Genomic DNA, 14,813 nt, shown 5'->3' with positions numbered 1-14,813 from the left:
ATTTGTCAAATATGGAACAGCATGGTTCTTAACACATGCAATTGCCATAAGAAAAGTATTGCGTGTAGTACTTAGTACATAAATACCAATTGATAAATGATGGCTGTCACTATTTGTCATTGTTAAGATAATAGGAAATACAGAGTGCTGGCCAACTGGATGAAGCAGAAGCAGAAGGTGTCCCAACTATATCTTTCTTTTTTCTTTTTAACCAATTTCAATGATAAAAAAAAAAAAAGTTAAACAGAATTGCCATAAGGTATAGCAACTCTACTTCTGGATACCTACCCAAAAGAATTGAAAGCAAGGACTCTGACAGATGTTTGGATACCTATGTTCATAGCAGCATTATTTACAGTAGCCAAAAGGTAGGAACAATCCAAATATCCGTCAAAAAACAAATGGGTAAACAAAATCTTTGTATCAAAATGGAACATTATTCAGTCTTAAAAAGGAGTGAAATTTCAGTTACATGCCATGTGGGTGAACTTTAAAAAGCATTATGCTAAGTGAATTAAGCTAGACACAAAAGGATAAATATTGCATGGTTCCACTTAGTTAGAGGTACCTAGAATAGTCCAGTTCATAGAGACAGAAAGTAGGATAGAGGTCACCAGGGACTGGGGGGAGGCGGAAGGGGGGAGATACTATTATCAGTTTGGGATGATGAGAATGTTCTGTAGATGGATGGTCATGATGGTTGTACAACAGTGTGAATATACTTTATTGCTGTTGTATGTGTGCTTAAAAATGATTTAAATGATCAATTTTATGTTACTTGTATTTTACCACATTAAAAATTTTATTTCAAGCTATTGAGGTAACATTATCAGAACTGGCCTAGTTTAATTGAAAAATTCTAGACTTTGGATTCAGTCCCATTGGCTTGGTGTACTGGTGGCCAAAATGAGGTCCAGTCTTCCAGCATTAGTAGAACTCACCTCTTATTTTTTTTTTGAACTCACCTCTTAGTAAGCCTTTTTAGCATTGATAAGCAAGGCACTATACTGTTAAAATACTCTGAACCCTCTTTTTTGATTCCTATAAATCTCAGAAACCTGTATCATTAGCCACATTTACTGATATTGCATCATGCAAACAGCAACAAGCTAAGAGCCGCTATTTGACCTTGGTTCTCACTTCTCTTAAACCCTTAACCCATCCCTACACAGACACATATGTGTCTCCCACACTGTGTTCCCAATTCAGTGCCCAGCACATCAAATGATTAAATGAATTTGTATTATCATAATTTGAGACTGGACTAAAATTGTCCAGGGGAACATTCTCAAGATGAAAAGTGTTACCAGGGGAGTCTGGCTTTGGAATTGTCATGGTATCCTTCACCCTGTGTGTACTTTTGATCAAGGATAGTCTGTAAATTGAGATCTGGACACGGGGCATTTTACCTCCAAAATGTCTTCAGAAGCTAAGACATGCTGAATGGCTGCCGAGCTAAGAAAAAATAACCAGGTTGAAAATTGGTGTTCGCACTCTGAGATGCCATTTTCCTAAAGTTCAGGCGCTTATTTATGGCTTCAAGTGTTCACCGCCTTCTTCCTGATGGAACTTTAGATCAGTTATTTCATATCCTATTTCAGCCAAGTAAAGTGTGGCCACATTCCTGTATGCCAACATGCATGCTCTTTTTTTTTTTTTAGATTTATTTATTTAGAGCATGTGGGGGGCGGGCAGAGGAGAGAGAGAGAGAGAGAGAGAGAGAGAGAGAGAATCCCCAAGCAGACTCCCCATTGAGTGTGGAGCATGACCCAGGGCTCTATCCCAAAACCCTGGGATCATGATCTGAGCCCAAACCAAGGGTTGGATGATTAACCAACTGAGCCACCCCAGCGCCCCCCGCCCCCCCGGATGCACCATTAAAAATCAAAGACAAACTTCATACCCGTAAGGCCTTTCTCCCTTCCCTACATTTCTCTTCCCTTACCGCCCCGACCTGAACACCAGCAAACATCAGCCTATGGATTTCCTCAACCCAATACACTAGATGCCTCTTTTATTGCATGTTGTGGCAGGAGAGAAGGATTAAATTACTGAGGCTGTCAGGAAGGACAAGCTCTCTGCCATACATTATCATTATCACTCGCTTCTTGGGCAAGAGAAAATGCAGTAAATCCCTCAAATACAAAGCAATAAAGACTGCTGGCTTTTACTGTCATGACTGCCAGTGCCATTAACAGGCAGTGACAGCGATGTGGCACTCTTAGATGTCGCTTGTATCTTTTCTGACAGTGTGCACATAAACCTGCCAGTGACATGACATTAGATCACATGACTATTCAGATTTGATTCTGGTTTCCAGAGCTGCTTTCTTTTCCCAGGCATACAAGTGAGGTGGCATGACTTGTGTCTCTAAAAACAGATATTTGTACAAATACAGAATGGTACTAATGTAGCATATTCTTGACTGACTTTTTCTGTGGATTTTTTTTTGGGGGGGTATAGTGATCTACGTGGATAAAGAAAACAACCAAGCAAAGAGAGACATCTTAAAAGCTATACTACTGAAACAAGAGATGCCTAATAGAAGGTACATTTAAGCATTCTAAATTATCTGATGGTTTATATAAAATAAATCTCTGTAGCATGGTGTGGTGAAAGAAAGCTCAAGATGAAGAATCAGAACACCTGACTCACCCTGTGCCCTCAAATGAGTCTGTTTCCTCTCTGTCAATTTCCTCCTAGAACTAAAGTAGTCCTGCATACCATACAGAGTGACTATAAAGATCCCACGGTGCTTGCAAACCAAGATACCATACGGTGTATATCCAATATCCCATTACTGTTCAAGTATAACTATAAATAACATAACATGATTGCAAGGAGGGTGTACTCTCCAGCCAAATGGCTTGAATATAAATTCTTGTTCCATCACTTACTAGCTTTTTGACCTTAGACAACCACCCTCTGCCTCATTTTCTTCATCTGTGAAATGGTGATAATATTATATAGGATTGTTGTGAGGATTCAGTGAGATAATGTATGTGGAATGGCTAGAATTGTACCTGGTACAGAGCGCACAGTCAGTGTTCATTTGTCATTGATGTAAGTAGTAGTAATGTCAATATTATTACTTATAATAGCTCATCAGCCTTCCAGACTAATTTTACCTTACTCTCGTTGTTTAATTATATATCATTTCATGTGATTTTTTAATGCCTTTGTTTTTCATATTTGAACAGAAGACTGCGATTCTCGTTCAGTAGAGAAAGTATACCCTTTTAAAGAAGGAAAAACCCTGATCTTAGTAACTTCCTGTTTCGTGTGTGCTCCCATGTGTACAGTTTGAGGAGTTATGTAAGGTGCTGCCTGTCAGCCCCATTTGCTGACTTTCTTCCCTTGGCTGGAGTGGGCCCTTTATCTCTCTGTTGTCATCTCCTCCTTGCCCTTGTGGCCCTTACATGACACACTTAGTGCCTCAGAAACAGAGTTCATTCCTGCACACCTTAGGGATTCAAGTTCTCCCCTCTTCTAGAGGGCATGAAGTGAAGGTTAAAGACATTCTTTTTATTTTTCTTTTTAAGATTTTATTTTTAAGTAACCTCTACATCCAGCATGAGGCTCAAACTCACAACTCTGAGATCAAGAGTCGCACGCTCCACTGACCGAGCCAGCCAGGCGCCCCAAGACATTCTGTTTTTCAAAAGAGCTTCCTAACTAGCATTTGATCTTCTCTTTCAAAAAAAGAGACTGGAATTCTTAGCTATTAGGATCTGATAGCAGCTTTTTCATTAACTCCTTGAAGTACTTATATCAGTTCTTTGGATCTCAGTTCTGAAGAAGGGGTGCCAAAAGCTCTTGTTAATTAACCTGAAGTTCTGTTTTTCCCAGCATGGTAGATAATCATTCAAGTTTTACTTATTTACTTTGTACACTTGAGCTTCTTTCAAGGCCCCCTCAGATACCATCAGTGTTCCAGGGTTAGCCCAGGTCACAATGATTACACAGCCCTGCCATGTCATCTGCCGCTCTGTGGTCCACAGGCAGGCCATTACTGTCCAGGACTGAGCTCTCTTCCCATGAACAAGCCCTGGGCTCCACTTCCCAATCTTTTCAGTCTTATTTGTCTACCTCTGTGTTCACTTTGTTTTTGGAATGTTAGATCCTATTATAAGTAGAACTCCTCATCAGGGAGAGCAATTTTGTTTCCTCAAAAGTATGTATTTTTAAAAAGACAGATTCAGCTTTAAGTGTAGACCTGCCTTTCCTCAGACGACCTACTTACTTGTACCAAAATGGTTTTAAAAACTTTTTTAAATGTCCACAATAAATGTGATGACTTCCACTGACCCATCCTTGTTTCTCTAAAAATCTTTAAACACCCCTAGAGACCCAAGTGTTCACATCATCTTGAGGAAAACCAAGAGAGGCACTGTGGGTGCAAGGTGACAATGCAGAGGGTGGGGGTGAGTAAATCCCTGGGGCACTACTGTGCGAGCCTCTGACCAGCACAGCAGATGAGGGCCATGCTCACTTTTTTCCCCTCACAGTATCATTTTCTTCAGGACAAAGAGGGATTTTATATTTATATGTCTCCACAGCCAAAAGACAGTTGTTATTCCAGTGAATATTCTCACCTTTTGCAAATACTTACAGGTCTCATTACTTCACATTGTTTAAAGTACCTGCTAGCTTATAAGAATTCAGTTTTTCAGGCAATAACCCTCTTGAATATTGGTGATACCTTACAAAGCCACAGTTAGAGAAGTTCGGCCAGTCTTCCTGACATACGTAAATTTATGTACGTTGTTTAATGAATTATGTACACCACCTTCACACTCTGTCCCCTGCTATATTTGGAAGTACATAAGTGTCACTTTCAAAGGGAGGTAACATGTTGAAGTGAGATTTTAAAAATTATTTGAAGTCATCATTTTGACACTGACTTAAGGTTCTTTTTTTGGTTTCATTTCTTCTCTTTAACATGTTCTGTTGAGCAGATCCAGCATAACCATCAGCATTCCAGTATGTAAATCTCACAGGGTAACCCTTAGGCTCTTCTATGCTATTTTATATGAAAAGGAATTATTTCGAAATGAGGAAAGAGTCAAAATTGTTAAACAATTTAAGGAGTTTTAGTGCTTTCTGATTTCCTAAATAACAGCAAGTGACATTTAAAGTCTAAATCTTGATGCCCAGCCCAGGGCCTGCCTCCTCCAGTAGACCTTCTTCAAATGAGCCAACCTTAAATAGCATCATCCATTTTGCAGTTCATGTAGTAATTCAACAAATATTTATGATCCCCTGTATAAGTATTGAGAGCTAAATGCTGGACAAGGTGGAGTCACATTACAGAGTGTATGTCCCACGGAGGATGGTAGACAGCAAGTGAACAAATAAACCAATTACATATTACAGTAAGTACTAAGAGAACATTAAAAGTTGCTAAGCTAGAGAATAACAGCGACAGCACACCTAAGGAGGTGATGGTAAGCTGGATAGGATAGTGAGGGATGAGAGGACCCAGTCAGGTCGTGAACAGTGCAAGGAAGGTCACGGCAGGCAGAGGGAACTGTGGGCCTGCAGGAAGACATAGATGTCTGTGTCTCAGACCTGACAGACGAGGTTAGCAAGGCAGATCTCACTAAGAAGGGGAGAGTTCTGCAGGAGGGAGAAGGGATGCACTTCCCTTTCCACCTCCCTATGGGTATTTGGCATCTACTTGCTTGTTTAGTGTCCTAAAGAGGCTTTCTGTCCAGTCTGAGGACCAGGACAGGCACGTAGGTAACTTACTATCACCTCCTTAGGTGCACTATGGCTGTTATTTTCCAGTTTAGCAACTTTTAACTTTCTCTTAGTACTTATTGTAATATGTAATTGCTTTATTTGTTCACTTGTTGTCTACATCCTCCGTGGGACATAAACTCTGTAATGTGACTCCACCTCTTTGTTTGGCAGGCTTAACAGAAGACATAAAATGTGTCTTACATCTTATGTGCAGGGTAGCCTAAGCCAAATTGTAGCTTTTTAATTAATTCTAGTGTACCCTCTTCCCTTTTTCGCTTAACTTCATAGTTTCTTAATTTCATACTTGACATCTCATTTTGCTCTCTATAGGATTTAAAGCTAGGAATAGTGAATTTTGGTTTCTAGCCTTTCCCTGACATTCGGAACGATTTTTTTTTTCCTTTTTTGTCTCAGAATTCTCATATATTCAGCAGAGGTAATGGTTTGCATTTGTAAAGTGATAGAGATATGATCCTTAAATATGAGACATTATAGGAGGAGAACGCTTAACAATATTAGTAAAATCTGCATAGCCTCTATCTTTTCTGGAAGTCTTGTGGATGTAAAATGTGCATCAGATATCACTTGTAATTCCTTCTCTTCCACTCATAATCATTTTAGGACAATTACTTTCATCATCATTCTTCTTGTTTAACTGACTGATACAGTCATTGTATAATTTGGCAATCTCAATTTTCAATTGAAACAAACCTTCCCTATGTCTTCTTTTTCTCTTCCATTAGAAATATAGAAGCTTAAGCAGCTCTACCTAGATTAAAAATAAGAATAATAAAAGAGCAAACATTTCCTCAGTTCTTACCATGCTCTAGGCACTGTTTACATGTATCATCTCATTTGATCCTCACAAGAGCCTTTGAGATAGGTATTCCCCTTCCCATTCTACAGATAAGATCAGAGAGGTTTAGTAATGTGTCTAACATCACACAGATCATAGTAGGAGAGCAGACATTTTAACTCACAATGGATGCCTTTTAACCATTCTATCTTAATCCCTTTGTTTTAGGCATCATATAAAATACTCATCCACTTACAGACCAGGATCTGTACTCTTAATAAGTATTGTGTGAATAGGGGCTACCTTGTGTTTGAATGGAAGGGATTTCTATTTTATAATAAAAATTTTTGCTGGCTAAAAACAGGGACTTAGTAAAGGAATGAAATGTCAAATACTCACTTTCAGCAAATTAGTTAAAAATACTATCATGTTTACCTATAAGTGTTTGGAAAGGATTTTATTTGAGTGTATTGTTCAAGGCCTGATTTCTCAGAGACTTAGATTTTCATGTAAAAATGTAATCTGAAAAAAAAAAAGAAAAAATGTAATCTGAGAAACAAGTTTCTTATTTTGTTTCTGATTTAGGATGGCTATGTTTTGAAAATGGTTAAAATGGTAGTTTACAAGCATCCATGGTTTAAGCTATGCTGCCAAGACATATCAAAAGAGTACTTAACTGTAAATTCCTGTCATTTGGTCAATCCAAGTGTGTTTGGCCTCAACACAAGCCACTAATTCAAATCAGTTACATCAGAACCCTACAATTATGTGTCTAAAAGTAAAATAAAACTTGGATGCTAGGACTGTAAGTTAAAAGATTGCTGAAGTAGTACAAACATTTCATGTAGCTGTTGGGGAGAGCTACAACATTTACCTAACATGACTCAGAATGTTACCCAGGAAACATAGTCCCTGCATTTCATAGAACACAGAGAGTTGGATTAGATAAATTTCTTGGTAGCCACTCTGAAGTTGTACATTTCTGCAGAAAATGTTGCATTTCTTTTGAAATTAGCGCACTGATCTCCGCGGTCTTTATTCACTTGATCCTTTTAGCCTTAAAAGTAGATATGTCACAATACGATCAGATAGTGTATATTAGAGAGAACATCTGGTTCTTCTCTTTGCCTAGTAATTTCCTCAGATTCTAGAGTTAAATGTTAATCAGTGCTTAGAAAAGTGGATTTATATTCATTTGAAGGCTGGGCATGCTATAATAATTCTAGTAGTTCGTGCTATAACTTATCTAACCTCATGTAATTTGCTTTTTATTGGAATAATTGGAAACTTCGAGATTTCATACTTAGTGATAAAACCCCATTTGGGAGTTGAGTTTCATGGTGATTTTTTCCTCATTTGTGGGGATTTTGTTTTTTTCTCCTCTCAGTGTTCGCTTCACGGTGGTCAGTGACCCTCCAGAGGATGAACAGGATCTGGAGTGCGAGGACATTGGCATTGCTAACATTGATCTCGCTGACATGTTTCGGGAAGGGAGAGACATCATCGAGCAAAATATCGAAGGTATGGGTGGGAGTATTGCTCAATTTGTACAACAATTGCTGAAATCCAAATTCTTTATTAAATTTAGCTGGCTGCAGGGACATTGAGTCACACATTGGTTGAATCCTTTGCAACTCAAGCTGACTTTTCTTTGAGGCTGGAAGTTTTTCCCTACATCATCCCTTGCCCTCCTCCTCTGCCTTCCTTTTAGTCAACAGAAATTTTAAAATAATTAATTGCACTTCACAAGGAACTATTCATTTTGTTAGTATTGAGGGTGAGTATATGACAAAAATGTGGCCATTGGATTTTTTTAATGTTGTTTATGGAAGCTTCATGCTGTCAAGACTTATTTCAGCCAAAGCATGTTATTCTGAGTCATCATTATAATGTCTTTTGTAAGGCTTCTCTCTAATTCAGTGTTACAATTCAGTGATATAGCTACTGCAAATAACTCCAAGTTGTAATGGTCACTTATTTCCTCGCAAGATTCAGAGAGGAATAAAGGATTCCTGACAAAATGTACTCTCCTGAATTCTCACCTCAAAGGCATGAGTCCCATCAGTGCTTAATTACTACCCTCTATATTTTCATGTAACATATTTAGAACATGCTGAAGGAATTGTGCTTTATGATTCAGACGTTTAAAACTCATAATGAGGATGGCCAGGGCTCTACACAGTAAATGGAAAATGAGGCTGAGTCTTACTCCCATTTGTTAAGTTAGCAGAGCCATCTCTGGAAAACTGTACATGGCTTGTTTACTCATTTATTCATGCATTAAATGAACACTTATTTGAGCACCTCTTAAGTGCCAGACACCGTTACCCCAGAGTTCAGCTGTGGTTCACATGTCAAGCTGCCTGTCTTGAGTGTGTGCTGCATGCTCAGAAGTCAACATTAAGCTGATAATTAACCAAATTGGAAACCTATCCTAGGAATCTTTATGAACTGTACGTTTCTAACTACATGACAGTTTGTCACAACTTTGTTTGGCACAGAAAATGAAGATGAGGGATCCCTGGGTGGCGCAGCGGTTTGGTGCCTGCCTTTGGCCCAGGGCGCGATCCTGGAGACCCGGGATCGAATCCCACGTCGGGCTCCCGGTGCATGGAGCCTGCTTCTCCCTCTGCCTGTGTCTCTGCCTCTCTCTCTCTCTCTGTGTGTGTGACTATCATAAATAAATAAAAATTGAAAAAAAAAAAAAGAAAATGAAGATGAGAGGATTACAATATTAACCTAAACTGTCTGAAAGACAACCAGAACCAAAAGAGGCTGAGAAAAGCAATGAAAATTATCTATGCTTTATATCCTTAATCTTCTCTCCAGACAGTTCTGTTTAGCAGTCCATCTTCTCATTCTGAGAGTCCATGCATGGCCACTCTAATCTGACACAGATAGCTACTCTGGCCATGAGAGTCAAAAAATTAAACACTCAGGGGTCATGTCATGATTTTAATGTTGTGTTCTGTGCCAGACACAGCAGTAGGGAGTCCCAAAGAAGAGATGTAAGTAAATCAGGGGAACGAGGTGGGGACCGCTTGTGGCCGTGACCTCCTTTCCTGCTCAGATCTCCACCTAAGTCTTTTTTTTTTAATAAATTAATTTTTATTGGTGTTCAATTTACCAACATACAGAATAACACCCAGTGCTCATCCCATCAAGTGTCCCCCTCAGTGCCCGTCACCCATTCACCCCCACCCCCCGCCCTCCTCCCCCTCCACCACACCTAGTTCGTTTCCCAGAGTTAGGAGTCTTTATGTTCTGTGTCCCTTTCTGGTATTTCCCACACATTTCTTCTCCCTTCCCTTATATTCCCTTTCACTATTATTCATATTCCCCAAATGAATGAGAACATACACTGTCCTTCTCCGATTGACTTACTTCACTCAGCCTAATACCCTCCAGTTCCATCCACGTTGAAGCAAATGGTGGGTATTTGTCGTTTCTAATGGCTGAAGAATATTCCATTGTATACATAAACCACATCTTCTTTATCCATTCATCTTTCGATGGACACCGAGGCTCCTTCCACAGTTTGGCTATTGTGGACATGGCTGCTAGAAACATCGGGGTGCAGGTGCCCCGGCGTTTCATTGCATCTGAATCTTCGGGGTAAATCCCTAACAGTGCAATTGCTGGGTCATAGGGCAGGTCTATTTTTAACTCTTTGAGGAACCTCCACACAGTTTTCCAGAGTGGCTGCACCAGTCCACCTAAGTCTTTGTATTCCAAGTTTTGTTTAAAGGTTCCCTTAAAAAAAAATTTGGAACTGTCATATCATGATCCCTTTTAGGCCTTATTTCTTCTAACTTAGAACTTCTGATCTTGTGTGGAAATCGTTATCCTCCAGCCTTTCCACAAAGTAAACTTCAGGATAGATCATGAGTCTTCACTCCACAGGCAGTATGTTTGCACACATGTGATACCCCTGAAATGTGTATCTTCATATACACTTGACAAGCTGTAATTTATAGATTTCTGAGGTACTGGTGAACTTTGGACTTTTATAGAGCTATCTCCATGTTTTCAATTCCTGTTTCATATATCCTATCTGAAGAAAAATCTGTTGAATGATATTAACACTTTTCTGCCATTTTTCTCCATAGTCTTTGATGCCCGGGCAGGTGGTGGAGGTATTGGCAAGCTCAGGGTAACTGTCGAAGCGCTCCATGCCCTACGGTCTGTCTACGAGCAATATAGAGGTGACTTGGAGGCTGAAAGAAGCTGCTCCAGAGGCATCTCCTGCTCCTGAGTAAACACTCACATGAAAGCTCTGAGATGAGATTTCTGTAATTACTCTGGTGTATATAATCTATAATTCATGGGGTGCAGGGAGGGGGAGGCCTGGGTTTGTAGTGTTCAAGTTTTGTATACTTTTCCATTTGTTTATTTTTCTATTCCCTTCTTCCCATGACTGCCACCCCTCAGGACTTAAGTTCTCCACTGTGGGCAGTACCTTCTCAATAATTTATACCTACATGATAGCATGAGAAAGTCTATTTGCATTTTCAACACTTTCTTATAAAGAACCGACATGCAATTCCCATTTTTATTTTTAATAAGCAAAAAGGATAAATCTTAGAAAACCTATGAAAAAGAAATACTTTTATGTTATCCCTAATCGTCCCACTAAATGGAATGCCTATGATTAGCCTCATTAAGAGTTTTATACTGTGAAGATTTTATTAGAAGCAATATATGAAAATTACTTGGATTAATGTGTTAATCTTCCTCTTTAAAATGCTAATATCCATTTTATGCACATTAAAGCTCAGTATGCATTTTCTTTGATGCATGCAGTTTCTATCAATTAAATATAAAGAATGAGACTTGGCACCAACTTATTAAATTACTGCAAGTTTTTGGTTTCCTTTCTTAAAAATCACACTTCTTATTTGTATGATTTTTATGGATTTGTAATGGTGATATGGGATCCAGGGACGTGTGTATATAAAGAGGAAATAGGTACATGTATGTACCATGAAATTCATATATGTATATATACATGAAATTCATATTTTGAAAACTTAGCTTATGACACAGAAAGAAAGTATTAAAAGTATGGCTCTAATTCTGATATGCTTAGTTAGACCTGAAAGGAATATCTATTTTATCATTTTTAAATTTACATCAAGCTTGTACAATGGTGGGGTGTATCTGGATAACCAGATCCTCAAAAAGCAGCTCAGAAAGTTAATTTTCTAGCTTTTACCCAATCTCACTGAAGGATTTAATTGATATTTTTAATGGAGCTGTGAATCAATGCTGCAAAGGAATTGTCTCTAGAGGTCTAGGATATAATGCATTTCATTTTTTAATTTACTTTTTTATTTGTCATTTTCTTCAAAGGATTTTTATAGGCTGTGGGTTTTCACTGTTTGCAAACAGGCTATGTTCCTTCTTAAGCATATGTAAAGTATTCAGGGAGATAAGTAATTTATTAAAATCTACCTAATTTGCCGTGATATATTAAATCTCTGCTTCAGTGATCACAGACCATTTCATTTAGAGAATTAGGCATTCCCTCTTTGTGTGATTAAAGCTCTGGAAAATGAGTTCTTTGCTCCTATTTGTGAACATTCAAAGCCTGCTAATGGCAAGAAGATGGAATAGATTATGAGACAATTCATTACAGTTCAACAGAAAAAAAAAAGCAGCTATAATGCAAAAATGCAAGTATGAATATCTGCATATAGTTTGAACCATCTGTGCTCTAATGGCTTCAATAATGACTCTCGTCTTTAGGAGACTTTGAAATGACATCCGTACAATATTAATTTGTTGATGTACATTGTGGGACCAGTAGAGTACGATCTGACCACAGAAATCTATAAATTCTGTCTCTACCATTGGGCCTCCCTGTCTGGGGCCCACCATCTCCAAGAAGAATCTTGCTCTCATCAAACTCTGCAAATCTTCATAATAACTCATTCCTCTGGAACCTTCTAGAGACCACAAACATCTGCAGACTAAACCTCTCCAATCCTAGTAAACAGCCACATGTTTGTTGTCACTTCAGCTGGCTCTGAGCTCATCTTTTTGGCCTCTCTTTCTAGCTTTCTTTGGCTTCATGCAGTTACGGTGTCATTAAGGCCCATAATATTCCCTGCAGTAATTTAAAACAGCCGGATTATACCCTGGGATTAACTGAGTGGTTTTTGAGACATTTATTGTGGTATTCTCCCAGGAGGTTTGTATTATTGTTTTAAAACGTTACATCCCAAACTAAATACCCGTTTCTGCAAGGAAAAGAACCGGATTGCGCTGACTTCTTATGATCTTTAAGTGGAGAGGGGGAGTTTTTATTAGGGAACTTCTGAGACCTCGTCAGCTGGGTGGAATGTATACCTCAGATCCGATTAGAGAACTAGCCATGTTTCCATCACATTCAAGTTTGCCATAGAGATTATTAAAGATTCCTTTTCTAGTTTTAAAATAACACACCTTCCAACTATGTGAATTCTTACAAGACTAATTTTCTTAAGTAACAGAATACCCGCTGACACTTTTTGAAAGGGTAAGTGATATTGAATGCCATCGTATGGATGCTTCAAGTGGGTTTCATAATCTGTTGGAGAATAGTTTTTTATCCTGTCTTGTGTTGACCAGAGTTCATTGAAAAAAAGTTCACCACCTTTTGGATTACAGAGCAATGGCTCTCTCTTGGGGAGCCAAGCCTGAACTAAAGTATGGTGAGGAGTGAGGGGGCGCCAACAGTGGCCTTGCCACACAAATTCTGGAGTTTAAGCAAGGCTTTTGTGAACCTACAGCTCTTGATGTAAATGTACACAGTACACTCAGCACTTTTGGGGGATATAATGCTTTCAGTTTGGAAATATAAATAGAGATGTGATGTGGTATGTGGGAGAGTGTATTTTACATGGTTTTTTGCCTACTGTAGTAGAAATGTCAAATTCCCAGCCACTGTCATGAGAAGCAGTTGACAAAAATAAGTTTTATGGTTTACAGTGTGGTTTACATAGAGAACATTTCTCTTCACTCTCAATTTCAACATGTTTTCTAAATTATCATGGTTTATTGCCATTTAAGTTAAATTAGTTTTTTTAAGAATAAATAGAGAATATATTTAATCAAATAAAGAACAGCCACATTGAAATTCTGCTGTTCCTGCTGTTCATTTGTTACCACAAAACACAAATAGTTTCTATGTGTTATGAAGAAGTGTGGGCTCAGAAGTGGTCATGTGACTTGGGAGGTTCTGTGTGCACCGATGTTCCCACAATAAAACATAAATTATTTTAGTAATCTGACATCAAGAGCTGTGACAATGAAAACCACTTCTTACACATGTTCTAACAAGAATTTGATTAACATTTTTGTGGATATGGAAAATAACTTTTTTTAAGTCAAACTACCACTATTGCTGAATTTAGAATGATTTCCTTATTCACTAGATAGCAAAATGTGAATCATGTCTGTGAAAAAATATGAGAATAAAATGCCATCTTTGTGTAGTACAAAACAACCAAGGGAGAGCTCTGGAGATATCAAATTATTGAGTGATTGACAATATCAGGATGATAATTCATCCCCAACGATGAGAGTACATTTCAATTAGTCACTCATGCCTGAAGGCCTCTGACTACCTTAACAAAGAAAAACTAAACCCATGATTTATTATAGATTGGACAACATGCCTAATTAGATCCGTGAATGGGAGCAAACAGCTTTACATCCCTTTTGTTCAGAACAAAAACAACCTTCAGGTCAACCAGAAAGCTAAAAAATATCAAAGATATAGAAAAAAGCGTTTTAAAAACTGAAAATACAGAATTAGAAAACACCCCTCATTCTAATCTCTTTCATCTTGCAAGATAGATTTTCGGTTTTATTTCAAAGAGCCACCAGTGGACTGCACCTTTTAGTCTAACCTCCTGGAAAATTGAGCCCATGTCCCTGGTATTGTTAAACCTTCTGTTCTTACCCTTTCATTTTTCCATATAACATTGACTCATATCTTTAAACCATGTTTCTCCTTCAGCCTTTCTGAAGTAATATCTAGCTCTGTCAGTGTTAGAATGTAGCTTCTTTTCTGTGGTGGACACCAACAGGCTTGTCTTTTGCCTTTTGCCCCTTCTCACTCTCTGTTGAGATTGACCTTTCTCATCCCTGTAACAGCATTACCCCTCTCTTCACTGAACACCATTAGTTTTCTTTGTAAATCAAATTCACCATCTTGATGTTTCTATTTCTGCCATCTGTTTACACCTATATTCAACTGAACATTTCCTCCTGTCTGTCCTTTTAC

At 38.4% G+C, this 14,813-nt stretch overlaps 1 protein-coding gene across 6 annotated transcripts in view; it reads left to right on the top strand.

Annotated features, from left to right (window-relative positions):
* RPGRIP1L (RPGRIP1 like) overlaps nucleotides 1-11,335 on the top strand; it is a 94,123-nt gene extending 82,788 nt beyond the window's left edge. For 4 of the 6 annotated variants that reach the window (XM_055332500.1, XM_055332498.1, XM_055332497.1 and 1 more), the window contains 3 exons: nucleotides 2,464-2,548; nucleotides 7,929-8,062; nucleotides 10,651-11,335. In XM_055332500.1, coding sequence (XP_055188475.1) covers nucleotides 2,464-2,548; nucleotides 7,929-8,062; nucleotides 10,651-10,796 — 365 coding nt within the window. In that variant the 3' untranslated portion in view covers nucleotides 10,797-11,335. Of the gene's footprint in view, nucleotides 1-239; nucleotides 309-2,463; nucleotides 2,549-7,928; nucleotides 8,063-10,650 lie in introns of those variants that run through there. The other 2 variants (XM_055332501.1, XM_055332503.1) reach the window with 2 other exon arrangements.
* The last annotated feature ends 3,478 nt before the right edge of the window (nucleotides 11,336-14,813 follow it).

Source organism: Nyctereutes procyonoides, unplaced genomic scaffold, assembly GCF_905146905.1.
Source record: "Nyctereutes procyonoides isolate TBG_1078 unplaced genomic scaffold, NYPRO_anot_genome, whole genome shotgun sequence".
NCBI classification, from domain to species: domain Eukaryota; kingdom Metazoa; phylum Chordata; class Mammalia; order Carnivora; family Canidae; genus Nyctereutes; species Nyctereutes procyonoides.
This window is presented reverse-complemented; position numbering and strand designations above follow the sequence as displayed.